Source organism: Littorina saxatilis, unplaced genomic scaffold (genome assembly GCF_037325665.1).
Source record: "Littorina saxatilis isolate snail1 unplaced genomic scaffold, US_GU_Lsax_2.0 scaffold_484, whole genome shotgun sequence".
Classification (NCBI taxonomy): Eukaryota; Metazoa; Mollusca; class Gastropoda; order Littorinimorpha; family Littorinidae; genus Littorina; species Littorina saxatilis.
Window position 1 is genome coordinate 69,765 of NW_027128245.1, and position 17,736 is coordinate 87,500.

Here is a 17,736-nt window from a genome sequence, read left to right on the forward strand (position 1 = left end):
CTGAAGTCAATAAAGGCTGCGTATACCTTGCCACCCCGACTACTATCCATCCTTCTTCTCGCCAGGGAAATCAATGTAAAAATGTGATCTGTTGTGAAATATCCTTTCCTGAAACCTGCTTGTTCTTTGCTAATGCTATCATCATTTTCACACTAGGTATAAAAACGTTTATTCAGAATTTAAATAAAAACTTTACTCACGACATTGGAGTGAAATTCCTCCATAGTTATCCGGATTTCTATCATCACCTTTCTTCAAAAGTGGGACTATTACCGACTTACGCCATTCGGAAGGAAAAATACTACCATCGTAAACAATATTAAACAAATTCCTCAAAAAAGACACGATTAAATCTTCTGAATACTTTAAAAACGTTCCACTAATCTCATCTAGTCCTGCTGCCTTGCCAGTTTTCAAATTGCGAATGACTTTACGAATTTCGCATTCAGTAATTTGGTCATCCAGTTTGGGAATGTAATTTTGTTTTATGTCTTCAGGCTGCTGACACTCTGCATGCCTATGACTTTGTTTCGAATTAACATCTGTCTGACTATTCAGGATATAAGAAAAGCGGGCTTGTCACTCCTGAATATTAATATGTGGTTGATATTTACTCCTTTGTCTAGCGTCGCGTATCGTGGTCCAACATGTACTGCTATTTCTTTTATTATCAATCAAGGCCTGATGTACCGAGAGTTTGTATTCGGTTTTCTTCTCTTCTTTTCTTGTCTTTACACACACACACACACACACACACACACACACACACACACACACACACACACACACACACACACACACACACACACACACAGATACAAACACACACACAGACAGACAGACACACACACACACACACACACAGACACACAGATACAAACAATTACAAAAATACTTTAGAGCTCAATCACCTTTTGTTTCAGGCACATGATGAAACATCACCAAGAACACAAAGAAGACGATGCGTACAGTGTCCCAGACCGTCATGTCAGTGATAAAACCGTGCCAGTAGTCGCTTGTAATCTACCGAAGACCTCCTCACTTGCTGAGAAGAAACAGGATAATGAGACGACCCGAACTCAGCAAGGAAGTGAATTCTTGCGGATCCTGTTTAGTGTCATGGCTCTGACACTGTGTGCGTGACCTATTGGTCATGCTTTAGTTGTGGCAAACGAGTGGCGTTGTAGCACGTTACGGATATTTTTAGATGGCAATTAAAGTACACACACGCACACACACACACACACACACACTCACACACACACACACACACACACACACACACACACACACACACACACACACATGATGGTATTAAAATTGAAGTGTAGATATGATGGCATTAAAATTGTAGCATAGATATGATGGCATTAACATTGTAGCGTAGATATGATGGCATTACAATTGTAGCATAGATATGATGGCATTAAAATTGTAGCATAGATATGATGGCATTCAAATTGTAGCGTAGATATGATGGCATTAACATTGTAGCATACATAAATTATGATGGCGTTAACATTGTAGCGTAGATATTATGGCGTTAACATTGTAGCATAGATATGATGGCATTGACATTGTAACGTAGATATGATGGCATTAACATTGTAACGTAGATATGATGGCATTAACATTGTAGCATAGATATTATGGCGTTAAAATTGTAGCATAGATATGATGACATTAACATTGTAACGTAGATATGATGGCATTAACATTGTAACGTAGACTAGATATGATGGCATTAACATTGTAGCATAGATATTATGGCGTTAACATTGTAGCAAAGATATGATGGCATTAACATTGTAGCAAAGATATGATGGCATTAACATTGTAGCGTAGATATGATGGCATTAAAATTGTAGCATAGATATGATGGCATTCCAGTGTTGGTGTAGATATGGTAGTATTCTGTTGTTTGCATAGATATGATGGCATTCAGGTTTCATCATTTAACGTCCTTCAGCCTATTGGTTTAAACAAAATGCTATTCAGAATTCTTCGTATGAAACAAATCAAAGCATACAACTAGGACACGCACTCAAGCAAATGCTTCTTTTACGTGACCAGAACAATACTAAATTACATACATTTTCATAATGGTGGACATAACAAAACTAAACCAGAAGAACAAATTGAAGGAATGGGGATGGGGAACTAAATAAGAACAGAATAATCTCAGAAGAGAAAAAAAGAGGGTGTCGGGAGGGGGAGGGGGGAGAACGTACAGGCCTAGCGCCTATTGTGCTATTGGGACCACTGTTTTGTCGTAGATATCGCACTCAAGTGTTCGGCGTAGATACAATGGCATTGATTGGTGTTGGCGTAGATAGATATGATATTATAAGACGATGGCGTAGCTATTGCGGTATTCCGGCGTTGGCTTAAAAGACAATGGCGTGTAGATGTCGGTGTAGATAATTATGATGACATTCTGGATTTGGTGTAGATGTCAAAAATGACGGCATTCAGGTCTTGGTGAAGATATGTTGGGATTCAATGTCGGCAGAGATAGGATGACTCTTATGTGTTGGCGTAGATACTCATGTCTCTGTGGCGCTGTTGAGCGACCTGGTAGCAGTAGCGGTACTGTTCCTGCAAACATTTGGAAGGGTAAGGAAATATACTCAAAAGATATTGTGTATTTGAAAAAGGCTATCCTTAATGTCAACACCATGTTAATGAGTCGAACAGTTTAACCGAAAATAATGCACACACAAAACATCACCTTAAAACAAAACAATTAGAACACACACACACACACACACACACACACACACGCTCACACACACACACACGCACGCACACACGTACACACACACACGCACACACACGCACACACACACACACACACACACACACACACACACACGCACACACACACACACACACACAGACACACACACACACACACAAACATCGACTGATTTAAACTCTGCTCACTTCGGACAAACGAATTGTAGAGAGCCGTTAAAGGCACAGTAAGCCTCCCGTAAACCATCACTGAGCTTCCCGAGCATCTACATACGTACATCGTACAGTGCAAGCACACTTCCATTTGAACGCTCACCGAACGGGAACATCCTGGCTGCTTTCTGTTGTGAGTGAGACATTTTCAAAGAATTTATTTTCGTGGACTATCCAAACGGACTATCAGGCGCCTCGTTTTGGTGCTAGACCTAACTTTTAAAATCTAAATAATAAAATGACAGCGTAATTGTTACACAAACATTCTTAAATCATAAAAGAAATCTTTTTTCATCAAGACAAGATCAGTACAATTCGAAGTTTTGAAAGTTTGAAAAAAGAAAAGCCCGGAAACGTGTCACGCAAAACGTCTTTATCGTAGCAGTGAACGGTTCTGCAAAGCGCCAGTTCCTCAGTCTGAACGGTCAACAGCCACCGCTCTAGTTCGTGTGACTCGCAGCCGTTTGTTGCGTGTTAGATTCAGAGGTACACAATAACGTGCTATTGCAGATAAGCTTACAGCGAGTCGCATTGAAATCACAAACTGACGAAAAAAAAAGGAAACTGGATCACACGGGTTCACGATGCCTCAGGGGTAAGATAAACCACGCAAACAATAAATTCTTTGAAAATTGCTCGCTCTTTAGGGAGGGCATCTAGGATGTTCTCAAGCGGTGAGTGTTTAAATGAAAAGGGTGTTTGTACTGTGTGTAAAAACCAGATAGTGTCTGTGATGGTTTACGGGAGGCTGACTTTGTCTTTAACTCCTTCCCCCAACAAGTTTGAATTAAATCTAAAACAAAGTTTAAGAAAACAACAACTAGAAAGTTTAACTGTCTTTTCAAATTATCAGCCAACCGAGCTGCACATTAAGTTGCAAAGAGCATGTTGATAGGACACACAAGAAGAAGAAGACGACACGTTGTATTTATTTTCGTTTAGTTGAGGTGTACGTACCAGTGACGTCACAGCGCTAGGTCTGACGTTCTGCACGTGCCTGACGGTCATGTAGACGTCAATCTCGCGGTCATACGTCCTATGGCTGATTACGTCACAGAGAGCACTGAACAGACCGCTCTTACCCACTCCATCACTGTCACAGCAACAATAAAGATGCAGTTGTTAAAAATAATTGTTAAACTATGCACACAATAATGGCACGTGTGAACAAAGGCAGTTGTCATAACGAGGAGTATACGTTAAGATGGAGGGAAATACGACAACATAATTAGTGTCAATAAATCGATTGCTTTTTCAAAAAAGTTAAACCCTGACATGAAATCGTTCTATATTTCTAATTCAGTCACATTATCTGAAAAGTCAGAATACCATTGGTACATTTTGTGTGTTAACTAAACTATTTCACTTAGTGATCTCCTTTAAGTCTTTTGAATCAAAAAGTCGTTGAAACCTCTTCCCACTCACCAGCACTGGATGAGGAGGGTGGGGGTGTCAGCTTCCATCTGTGTGTTGGTGAGTGTGTCAAGAAGTTGCAGCATGTGTGACGTGTCTCCCCCCACCTCCCCTGTCCAGCCCTCGTAGTGCAGCACTTTCAGTGACCGCGCACTGGACGTACCCTGCGTTACAAGCTGTGTAAAATGCAAAAACAATGACACAACAAGTCGCGTAAGGCGAAAATACAATATTTAGTCAAGTAGCTGTCGAACTCACAGAATGAAACTAAACGCAATGCAACGCAGCAAGACCGTATACTCGTAACATCGTCAGTCCACCGCTCACGGCAAAGGCAGTGAAATTGACAAGAAGAGCGGGGTAGTAGTTGCGCTGAGAACGATAGCACGCTTTTCTGTACCTCTCTTCGTTTTAACTTTCTGAGCGTGTTTTTAATCCAAACATATCATATCTATATGTTTTTGGAATCAGGAACCGACAAGGAATAAGATGAAAGTGTTTTTAAATCGAAATGGCTATGTTGCCGGTACCGGCAACGTAGCCTGTAAGCTACGTTGCCGGTACCGGCAAAATAACGATATGTTACGGTAGAGGCTATTTTGCCGGTAGAGGCTCTCTCTCTCTCTCTCTCTCTCTCTCTCTCTCTCTCTCTCTCTCTCTCTCTCTCCTCTCTCTCTCACTCTCACTCTCTCTCTCTCTCTCCTCTCTCTCTCTCTCTCACTCTCTCTCTCTCTCTCTCTCTCTCTCTCTCTCTCTCTCTCTCTCTCTCTCTCTCTCTCTCTCTCTCTCTCTCTCTCTCTCTCTCTCTGAAGCTAGTAAAGTGAAAGTTACCGCCTGTGATTAAATACTCACCAATAAATGACAGTTTCTGATGGGAATTTCCTTGGGGGAGAGAAGTGTTCACTGATTGACAAATTTGAACTTTTATAGTGAGTTTTATTATCAACTCCACCTCGGACAACAATTGGCTTCTTTAGCTGCAGAAAACAACTTTGATTTCCAAGAGAAATTGAGCGTGTTAGATTTTGTTGTAAAAGTGTGGGGATCTGGAAAACATGTAGCGGTTGTGGAACTAGTGTATGATATGACAGTCGCCCCAAACCCACCACCACCAACAACAACACCACAGTCTCACGAGGATGGTTCATTCGCACCCAGGCCCTACGACGTCACACGAGGATGGTTCATTTGCACCAAGGCCTACGACGTCTCAAGAGGATGGTTCAGTCGCACCAAGGCCTACGACGTCTCATGTAGCGGTTGTGGAACTAGTGTATGATATGACAGCCGCCCCAAACCCACTACCACCAACAACAACACCACAGTCTGACGAGGAGGGTTCATTCGCACCAAGGCCTACGACGTCTGACGAGGAGGGTTCATCCGCACCAAGGCCTACGTCGACGTCTCTTGATAATGTGACGTTACCACCAAAATCCCGGAAGAGAGGCAGACCAAAAGGAAAAGTAATAAATGCTATTGGAATGCCTAGCCGGAAAAAATGCAAGGTTGACAAACCGTTCCCTTTTCAAAGAAGTCCTCGGTGGATCGAGACAGACAAATTCTGAGCTACTTTGTCGGTGAGGCAGACACAATCCGTGCTCTGAAAGGCGAACTTCAGAGGAATCCGTTTAGCAGTTACGTCTACTCGGCTGTACGGTCTTCTCTCCGTACTGTGTGTGCACTATGTGACGATGACTTGTTGAATACTCAATCTATTTCATGTGATTCACACACACACACACACACACACACACACACACACACACACACACACACACACACACACACACACACACACACACACACACACAGACATAGAGACAGAGAGTCAGCGGCAATGATCATAGAGAGAGAGAGATGTGACGATGACTTGTTGTATATTCAACGTCCGTATATTCAATCTATTTCATGTGATTCATGACACACACATAGAGACAGAGAGTCAGCGACAATGATCATAGAGAGAAAGATGTGACGATGACTTGTTGTATATTCAACGTCCGTATATTCAATCTATTTCATGTGATTCCTGACACACACATAGAGACAGAGAGTCAGCGACAATGATCATAGAGAGAGAGATGTGACGATGACTTGTTGTATATTCAACGTCCGTATATATTCAATCTATTTCATGTGATTCATGACACACACATAGAGACAGAGAGTCAGCGAGAACGATCATAGAGAGACAATAACCAGTATTTAATTCCTTGCATAGAGATCATCGCGGATATTTGCCAGTTTAATTAGTGTATTTGGTGTTTTAAGAGAGAGAGAGAGAGAGAGAGAGAGAGAGAGAGAGAGAGAGAGAGAGAGAGAGAGAGAGAGAGAGAGAGAGAGAGAAATATGGCTTTTATTCGTGTATAAGACAAGGTTGTAATTGCATTTGAAGTTTGCACATCAGAAATACAAATATTGAAGATTACTTGTGTATAATTGCCTTTGTGAGATGGAGAATCCGACTAGACGTTTCACTTTACTAGCTTCAGCAGAGTCCAACCGGCAAAATAGCCTCTACCGTAACATATCGTTATTTTGCCGGTACCGGCAACATAGCCTACAGGCTACGTTGCCGGTACCGGCAAAATAGCCATTGCCTTTTTAAATTGATTTCGAAAATTTAATTTTGATAATAATTTTTATATATTTAATTTTCAGAGCTTGTTTTTAATCCAAATATAACATATTTATATGTTTTTGGAATCAGCAAATGATGGAAAATAAGATGAACGTAAATTTGGATCGTTTTATAAAAGAAATATTTTTTTTACAATTTTCAGATTTTTAATGACCAAAGTCATTAATTAATTTTTAAGCCACCACGCTGAAATGCAATACCGAAGTCCGGGCTTTGTCGAACAATACTTGACCAAAATTTCAACCAATTTGGTTGAAAAATGAGGGCGTGACAGTGCCGCCTCAACTTTCACGAAAAGCCGGATATGACGTCATCAAAGACATTTATCAAAAAAATGAAAAAAACGTATGGGGATATCATACCCAGGAACTTTCATGTCAAATTTCATAAAGATCGGTCCAGTAGTTTGGTCTGAATCGCTCTACACGCACGCACACACACACACACACACACACATACACACACACATACACCACGACCCTCGTCTCGATTCCCCCCTCGATGTTAAAACATTTAGTCATAACTTGACTAAATGCAAAAACAATGACACGAAAACACCATTCTCAACTGCTGAGTGAGAGAGAGGGAGGTAGACAGAGAGTTACCAGCAAGTGTGTGCAGCCACTCCCAGAACAAAGCACTTAGGCAAAAGTGTGTTACGGTATAAGGCACACAGAAACAGCTATGCATGTCAGAATAAACATAAGCACACATATTTCATTTCATTGGATCTTACCAGGCACCATACGCGCTTCTATCAGCGCCAAAGCAATGTTGTAGTCAAGTAAGCGTAAACACAGATTCAGCAAGAAACAAAACCATCGCAGCCACAATGGCATTATAGGGGAGAGGGAGAGAGAGAAAGAGAGAAAGAGAAAGAGAGAGAGACAGAAAGAGAGAGAGAAAAAGAGAGAGAAAGCGAGAGAGAAAGAAAGAAAGAGAGAGAGACAGAGAGAGAGAGAGAGAGAGAGAGAGAGAGAGAGAGAGAGATCATATTCAGATCGTGTCAGTTACATTTAACAACAGAACAAATGATGTGTTTACTCACTGTCTTTTGCACGGTGATGTCATACAGGGTGAGAGTGGTGAAGACAGCGGACTTTGACTTGAGTGTGACGGTGTAGGGTCCACTCTTCACGGGCTTCCTGAGCTCCCGTGGCCAGTACTGGCAGTACGACTGATGGACAGGACAACAAGATATCCACATTCACAGTTTCAAAATACAAAGAGAGAGAGAGAGAGAGAGAGAGAGAGAGAGAGAGAGAGAGAGAGAGAGAGAGAGAGAGACAGACAGACAGACAGACATACGGCAGACAGAGAGTGACAGACAGACAGAGAGACATACAGACAGAGAGACAAACAGACAGACATACAGAAAGACAGACACAGACAGACAGAGACAGAGAGGAGAGGGAAAACAAATCGATAGAGAAAGAGAGGGACAGACAGACAGACAGACAGCGAGAGACCGAAAGAGAGGCAGAGACCGAGACAGAGAGTCCTGATTTCTGAATATAGCATGTGCCGTGTACGAAAGAACTATTCGCTACAAACGCTTATATCTTTGAAAGCAAAGTTTGTCAAATGCACCCGTTCAAATTCTTCTTACGGACACTTCTTGTTCTTCATTAGCACTGCTCAGAGAAACAATCGTTGTGACGTCATTTCCGTAGACCAGTCGCCAGAAGTCCACCAATGTTGACGGCAGGGGGAGCTGTGTCAGGATGCTGCCTTTGGGGTCACGGAATGTCTGTGCAAATATCAATCAATCAATCAATGCGGCTTATATCGCGCATATTCCGTGGGTACAGTTCTAGGCGCTCTGCAGTGATGCCGTGTGAGATGAAATTTTATACGGCCAGTAATTGCAGCCATTTCGGCGCATATTTACCTTTCACGGCCTATTATTCCAAGTCACACGGGTATAGGTAGACAATTATTAACTGTGCCTAAGCAATTTTTGCCAGGAAAGACCCTTTTGTCAATCGTGGGATCTTTAACGTGCACACCCAATGTAGTGTACACGGGGGGGAGTTCGGACACCGAAGAGAGTCTGCACACAAATTTGACTCTGAAATAAATTTCCGCCGAACCTGGGATCGAACTCACGCTGACAGCGGCCAACTGAATACAAATCCAGCGCGCTACCAACTGAGCTATATATTTAAAGTTAAACCCATCAGTTTATCACGGGAAATGACAAGAATTCAGCAAGCACGACATGTTGTTTTGATATAGATCCCGAATTGTATTTGTCAGCACATTCCTGAATATAAAACACAGGTGAAGAGAAAATTTCGACAAACGAACCTTCGCTTTTTCTAAATACACACACTTGTTTGGTTATACCTTAAAGGTCCTTGTCTACATTTTTATACCGAAATCGCCGTTTGACCATTAAAATGCAGAGTCTATTATCTACAAATATCAACAATACACCCCCTTTCGATCAGGAAAGACGAAGCCACTGTAGCCGTTTGAAATTTCATTGTAGTATTCCAGCGGAGTACTCATAAAAGGATATCCTTATTTGGAAAATGCCAAGCGCAAAACTCCTCTCAAAGCCCGTGCATTTCGTGCGTTTAAAAAAAAAAGCGTGGCCAGCGCTCCCGTGTCAAACTGTTGCTGCACTTGTTCGGGCGTGGCTAGCTATAAGCATAGTGACATGAATTTGATTGGTCAGTATTTTTAGGCAAAGCACATGTTCTCAGCAAACAGAAAACAAAATATTGGAAGCGTGAGTCACGCTACCCAAAAATAAAATCTTTGTTTACATATATTTTTTTTCTATAACTTTTTTCCCCATGGTTCATTCATCATCTGACATAACTTTTTAGCGAAATCTAACCATAAGATTATTGAAAAAAAGCAAAAATGTAGACGACCACCTTAATACTTAAGCAACTGATCTATTTCTCAATACATATCATGTTTAACACGTCTGAGTATACCCAGCTTGCCAAGGCCTAAGTTCATAGTAATTCAACTGGTCTGACTAAGTCACGCGTTTTCTTGAGCGTCTGACTAAGGCTGATTTCAACAGACATGGTGTGGTCCATGAAGAAAATGTGTACTTACATGTATAACAACAGTTATTCCCCCCTCTGCTTCTTTACCTCTGTAAACTTGTAGAGCTAGTTATTTTTCGATAATGACCCAGCAACCAAACAAATAACGACCCAGCAACAGCCTGAATCCTCGATAGTGCAATGGGTTGAGAAGTTGTTCTGTTTCGGTACTACTTTTTGCGACTGAAAAGTTCCGAACGCTCTAATGTACGAAGTATACATCTCTGGAGCAAACAATACAAACATACCGCATTTAAATTAACAACTACAGGCCTGAACACATGAATCTCCATATAAAATCCATGAGTGCGGTTGTTTTCTGAATCTAGATATGCCGTGCTCAAACGTTCATCACAAGCAATTTCCCAAGGAAAGTAACTCATACTTTGTCTAGCGACAAGAGTAGTTCCCCTTCTTTTCACTCAGTTTCTTCGACAACAGACTGCAATCCGACGGTCAGTTTTCAACAATATTTCATTTAATAAACAGATCACACGCAACCAAATGCACACATCTCATCAATTTAAACAACATAAAGCGGTTTCATACACTATTTTCCCCAGAAAACTGAACTTCATACAGTTTTTAACGTTGGAACACGGGTGCAAAAGTTCGTCTGCTAGTCCCATTTGACGAAAGAACATTATCCTAAGCGATACCAAAACATATACAGAACACACAATATCTGCCTTTGCCGTCACAGTAGAATAACAGCATATCTGTGTACTTGATTTTAGTCCGCCAAAATAGGAAAACTGACAAGAAGTGTTAACAGAATGGAATGATTTGCACGGAACTATACAACCGCGCATTAATCGATCGCCTGCGCAGGTTGACTGGTTGAGTGAATAGGATTCGATCACACTTTCGCAAAAAAAACTCCTCTTTTCTTTGAATAACTGAAGAAAGGAGGAATAAAGAGGTTACACACCTCGTCTCAGTGATTATCAAAAATAATGGTCTCAGTTCGCGGTCATGAAAAAGCTCGCTAAAGCTCGCATTTTTCATGATCCGCAAACTTCGACCATTATTTTTGATAATCACTGAGACTCGGCATGTAACCTATACATACTTCCACCGACAGTGATGAAATAAGAGTCAGTTCTTTGTTTACTGACAGCGACATCCAAAGGCAATTGGCAAAATATGTGTACGATTGTTTTCAACTACGCAGGTGCAATGCGTCTTCCGACTGTCCTCAATAACTTATGCTCATCTTCAGGTCCTCTTTGTTCACCCTGTTCCACTTGGTTTTGTATTACATGTATGTTATGTTATATTGCTGTTTTCCTGTACTTATATATCTTGTATGTGTCAATAGGCTCTGTGCTTTGATGACAATAAATTCTGATTCTGATTCTGATTCTGATTCATGACCTGTACATGTGTATGGAATTGCCATGACCCAAAAACAATGTTGTGGAATTGCCCTGACCCAAAAACAATGTTATGGAATTGCCATGACCCAAAAACAATGTTATGGAATTGCCCTGACCCAAAAACAATGTTATGGAATTGCCATGACCCAAAAACAATGTTATGGAATTGCCATGACCCAAAAACAATGTTATGGAATTGCCATGACCCAAAAACAATGTGTATGGAATTGCCATGACCCAAAAACAATGTTGTGACTCACAGGCATGAAGACGGCATTGATGTACTGATTTCTCTCCGCCACGTGCTCCGTCAGATACACAATATGATTGTCCACTTGAACAAATGTGCAAGAAAAAAATAAATGAAACAACAAAATAAGGACAAGTAGGGACAGTACAATACAACTACAAAGTCTTAACTTGGTCAAAACAATGAACCAGACGACCAAAAACGGATTGTATCAAACAGATGGCTTAGACAACATGCAACAGAGAGTCACATGGAAACAGGTCTACACAAAAAGAGCGCAAAATGTATCGACATAATCAACATCAGAGACACACACGTTTAAATTTAGGCATTTACGCTGTGTTGTCAGAGAATTTAAAGAAACACAAAGGAATAAAGAAACATAAATTAAACTTCCGAAGCCGTTCAGTAACGTTTCTTGCAGAAACCCAGTAAGAGCACGCATTACTGCTCTTCGAATCCTAGTGTTCATCTGCCTTGGACTCTGCATATTCAAAACAAGTGACAAACGCAGAAGGAAACAAGTAATAATTAGCAGCATCCATACAATGCAGGTTAGCTATGAATAGTGGTCATAAGTTTAAAAGTAAATGCAGCCACTATTACACAAAAGCGTATTGCATTAACCTTTATTAACTATATGTATATTTAATACACTGCCGATATGGGTGCGTCTCAGAATCTCTTCCTCTGTTTGTGACATTATCACCAAAAGTAAAATCTTCCCAGAAAACGTTGATAATACTATTTACACACTTCTCAGGGTGTACCTTTTCAGTTTAAACAAGAAAAAATATAACATTGCCTTTAGTTTGCCATATATTGAGCATTATTTGGACCATGTGTGCAAAATCACCCGTGTAACATGGAAACAATAAAAGACAAAAAAACTGCATTTATAAGGCTGAAAACGACTTTTATTCAGTTATTATTGTTGAATCACAAGCCATTATAGAGTTCAATATGAAATGACTACATGCAAACAACAAAATAATGTTTTTTTCAAAGTTCCATGCATTCGTCAAAATTTCAATACAAAAATGAAAATTAATTAATGATATCCTGATCAGAACATGTTGATACATGGCATTCATTCAGTCTTATTGACATTTAACCTTCACAATAGCATATATACAAAGATTTGTTGCTCTAAGACAAAATGTTAGAAAGTTATCCCAAAAGAATGCAAAATGGTCACCGATGTAACATGGAAACATCACTTTTGTAACAAAGAAACGGTTATGCTTTTTCCCACAAACTTTACTAAATGAAGCTGATTTTGCAACCAGATTCTTCTTAGGTAAAATGCCAAACACTAAAACAGGAACAGAAAGAAAAAAAGCTGGACAAAATCAAGCAAACTTTGCCCCAAAAAAGAGAAACATTAATGAAAAGTTCATCACCCACGTAACTCGGAAACGAACAACCAGACATGTATTATAAGGTTTGACATGAAGAATGCAAATGTTCAAAAGTGGTTCATTCAATTGTTGAGACAATAAACCAAAGGCATTCGTTACATATAGAACAGTTGCCACTTGCAGTTAATTAATTTATTTTAAAAGAAATAATGCCCCCTGGCATTGAAGGTGGGGTCACGAATCATGGTTGCATCAGATGTAGGGACTAAGGAAATATCATCGATCCCTGGAAAGCAATAGTAGTTCCCCTCCGGTTTCCTTCGAAGGAACGTTACCACCAGTTCATCAGGTCGAATCTCTTGCACCTGAAACATGCAAGTACCTGCGATTTCAACTAAAGATTGATGCAATATGTGTACTAGTTTCACTAACATGAATTTGTTTAATGTCTATCAAGATTTTGATGCATCCACATTCACTGGCTAAAAACAAAATAAAGTAATTATTTTGTTCAGACTTACCATTCCATTGAACATACAACTTTTACAATTAAAGAAAACATTGACACTTACCGTTCCTTTAAATGGATTTCGGAAATTTAATTTTGATCATAATTTTTTATATTTTTAATTTTCAGAGCTTGTTTTTAATCCAAATATAACATATTTATATGTTTTTGGAATCAGGAAATGATGTAAAATAAGATGAACGTAAATGTGGATCGTTTTATATATTTAAAAAAAATTATTACAATTTTCAGATTTTTAATGGCCAAAGTCATCAATTAATTTTTAAGCCACCAAGCTGAAATGCAATACCGAAGTACGGCCTTCGTCGAAGATTGCTTTACACAAATTTCAATCAATTTAATTGAAAAATGAGGGTGTGACAGTGCCGCCTCAACTTTTACAAAAAGCCGGATATGACGTCATCAAAAGTATTTGTCGAAAAAAAGAAAAAAACGTCCGGGGATATCATACCCAGGAACTCTCATGTCAAATTTCATAAAGATCGGTCAAGTAGTTTAGTCTGAATCGCTCTACACACACACACGCACAGACAAACAGACACACACACACACATACACCACGACCCTCGTTTCGATTCCCCCTCTATGTTAAAACATTTAGTCAAGTTTTGACTACGTGAAATCGAAAGAAAAACTATTATTAACAAATGTGTAGCCTAATTTTTCACTTCATAGAATATCATAGCAGCAAAAACTCACCTTTTCTTAAGAACCTTGGGTGTTGATCACTGTCGTAACAAAATCACAGACTTCGGAAACATTCTCGAAATCTTTCTTCGCTGCTGGAAGCTGAACTATTTCTCTCTGTAACTGCGCATGCGTAGTCACCCGCACCTCTAAGTCACTACGCGCAAAATAGTTCTAATCTTTCTTCAAAACTCTGAACATTATTTGCAAAACCGTTCACCATCGTAACGGAATTTTGAAGAAGCATGTCATATTGCGCAACTTTCAACTTAGTTTGCAGATGCAATTTTGAGAAAATAATACTTAAATAACATTTAGCTTAGCGATTTTCTATGCCCTTTCATGTCAAGATCGTGTTGAAAATGAATATGCAAATTCTAAAGTTCAAATTTAGGACTTGTTGCTGTTGCACGCGTGCGGAAACATATGTTACGACAGTGATGGCAAACTTTCAAGCGATTAATTTCGTTTAAAAAAACAATTCTGTGGACAAAATAACATTTCAACTGTCAAGTACACTTAAACCAAACACACATAACAAAAATAGCAGTCCTTGGACATTCTAAACGATTCTTGTAGTGAGGTACAAAACTAGTTGATGGTTCATGTCACAGATCAGACCTCCATTTTTCACGCATTTAATCATTTCTTTCGCAAAACAACCTTCATAATAATCATGCAAAATACTCAGTTTTGTTTGTACTATTTCTTTATTCATTTTACTTCTCAAAAATACCAATATCATGATTTAAAATTCAGTATGTTTCAATTGTGGGCTAATTTGATTATGGCACACACAAAAGGATCAGTTTCTGAGACGCACCCATATGCAAAGTAACTATATCAAGTGTATGTATATATACACCATATGCAGATCAACTTTGTAAAGATGTGTATATTAAATTTGCAATTACAGGGCAATGCGTTTGGGCTTCTGTTTTTTGCCATGTTGACATTCTGGGTGGCGTTGTCATGACGACACTCGGACATCAGCGGCTGCATCTGCATCAGAGTCTACGTCACCAAAACAGAGAAAAGGGAAAAGTATTAAACAGAAAAAGCTTTGGGTACGAGAAAGAACAGATATTTTTAGAATAGGAACAACAGACTGTAGGTGAGAAGAACAAGAGCAAGGTAACAAAGAAAATGTAATCACCAAAAAAACGAATAATACAAATACGAATAAGGACCGGTTTCATACTCGAAACCGGTCCTTATTCGTATCTTGTTTAAGATATCTTTAGCACCAAGAAAACAACTGAGGCGGGGAATACGGTGGTAGATACACATTCGATAGGTGAGCTGTGCAAACCATACGATAAAATGCGGGTGCCAAACAGTGGTCTATACACCGTACACACATTTTGTTCTGCCTATTTTGAATTAAACACTGAATCTTGTTTCGATCTTACGGATGTGTCTTCACATCGTCACACGAACCGTTACTTCTTGAAACAATTACTACCAATCTATCCCGCGTCCAATTCCCTCGATCAAACATACTGCACATTTACTGAAATTGAGGACAAATTCTTCAGGAAGGTGTAAAATCGAAGACATACCTCGAACTCTTTGTCAATGCGCACGTTCGGAGTGCGAGCGTTGATTGGCTGAGGAAAGATGACGTCAAACTGGTCAACGGAGACAACTGTGTCACGTGCAGTGTACGCTTCCAGTAGCGCTTCGTGTAGAAACACATACTGATCCTGATAAAAACAACAAAAGAAAAATCCAATGACGTGTATGAATCCATCACACACACACATACACACACACACACACACACACACACACACACACACACACACACACACACACACACACAAACGATCTCTCTCTCTCTCTCTCTCTCTCCCTCTCTCTCTCAAGAATAAGAAAACACATACTTTATTATCTGTCTTTGCAAAACAAAACAAAATATCTTTAAGCCTTGCTCACAATTACCAAATAATCTCTCTCATTATCGGCATTTTCATTAAAGAAAGAACACATGAAAAAGAGAGACGAGAGAGAGACAAAGGAGGGGGGGGGAGAGAGGGTACGTCAGTGTGTGGGCGGTAGAACCTCATACAAAGGAGAGCAATGAGAGTATTGTTCTGTAACTGGTGCTATATTTTCTTACCATGGCTTGCACCATCAGTGTTCGTTCCTGACGTAACTGGGTGACGATCTGAATGACGTCAATGCTTCCCACACTCACTGCGGTGTCCATGCCAATGTCAAGGCCGATGTAGGTTCCTGTTCTGCCCACCCCAGCACTATAGAAACAAAGCAGTATCATTGAGTAAACAATCTGTCGTAGGAACGAAGGCGACCCGGAATTAAGACTCGCTGAGGTCAAACTTCAAAATGCAAAACAGCAATGATGTGTGGCATACTGAAGACAATCACACAAAAAGCGTCGCTATTGCTTTAAGATATAAGAGCTTGTGAAGTATTGACTTTTGATATCATAATCAATGTTACTGCTGCGCGTTTTATGAAAGTCTGTAACATGTTTTCACGCGAAACAACTCTACAGCCCCTCCGATAAGTATTTACCTTTTACAAACAAAAGGACACCTTTCATTAGCATTCTGTTTACCTACAACACTTGACTTGTGTTTGTCATGAAAGGGCTCCTGCAATTAATGTAGGTATTTTGGTGTGAACAAGGTGGGTTTATTGTACTCTCTCATCACATGTGCCTCTAAACAAGCAACTGAACTACACAGAAAGTCGCATTTATCATGGTGTGTCGCTCTCCTCACCTGCAGTGCACAAGAAGTGGGGCAGTATCATGCTTTGTCTCCCTTGTGACGTAACGCCAGAACCTGACAAGGGAGGTAGTCGAGGGAGCACCGTGGTCAGGCCAGGACACGTAGTGGTACTGAGTTACTTCCCTTGACTCACGGCCCTTGAGTATTATAACTTTATTATATGTGATCCGGACACGGGCATGCGCCACACACACACACACGCACTCACACACACGCACGCACACGCACACACCCACAAACGCTCACACACACAGACACACACACACACACACGCACTCACACACACGCACGCACACGCACGCACACGCACACACCCACAAACGCTCACACACACAGACACACACAGACAAACACACTCACCAACCACTTCCACAACCATTCATGCATACTGGACGCAGTCGCGCAGAGAGAGAGAGAGAGAGAGAGGAGAAGAGAAAGAGAGGGTAGAGAGAGGGAGACAGACAGACAGACAGACAGACAGACAGACAGACAGAGAGTTCTACCGACCCCGTCCCCATCTCGTGTGACGATGAAAGACCTGATACAGAAGTTGTCTCTCTGCTGAATGTGAGTGGTGGTCACCGTCACAGGGCCGTACGTCTCTTTAGTGGACTCCTCTTCTGGCCAGTACAACTCGCACTTGGGCTGGACACAACAATGGTTATATCCCTTCTGC

General features: G+C 40.4%; 1 protein-coding gene across 1 annotated transcript in view; it reads right to left on the reverse strand.

Moving 5' to 3' along the window:
• Positions 1 to 1,306: 1,306 nt before the first annotated feature.
• The window catches only part of LOC138956623 (receptor-type tyrosine-protein phosphatase epsilon-like), a 23,943-nt gene continuing 7,513 nt past the window's right edge, over positions 1,307 to 17,736 (reverse strand). Inside the window, exons 10-20 of the mRNA XM_070327934.1 lie at positions 17,568 to 17,705; positions 17,052 to 17,197; positions 16,424 to 16,559; positions 15,864 to 16,007; positions 15,216 to 15,315; positions 11,735 to 11,808; positions 8,637 to 8,777; positions 8,076 to 8,204; positions 4,396 to 4,547; positions 3,928 to 4,063; positions 1,307 to 2,598 (exon numbers count right to left, since the gene is read on the reverse strand). Of these exons, the coding sequence (XP_070184035.1) occupies positions 2,527 to 2,598; positions 3,928 to 4,063; positions 4,396 to 4,547; positions 8,076 to 8,204; positions 8,637 to 8,777; positions 11,735 to 11,808; positions 15,216 to 15,315; positions 15,864 to 16,007; positions 16,424 to 16,559; positions 17,052 to 17,197; positions 17,568 to 17,705 (1,368 nt within the window). The 3' untranslated portion in view covers positions 1,307 to 2,526. The remainder of the gene's footprint in view (positions 2,599 to 3,927; positions 4,064 to 4,395; positions 4,548 to 8,075; positions 8,205 to 8,636; positions 8,778 to 11,734; positions 11,809 to 15,215; positions 15,316 to 15,863; positions 16,008 to 16,423; positions 16,560 to 17,051; positions 17,198 to 17,567; positions 17,706 to 17,736) is intronic.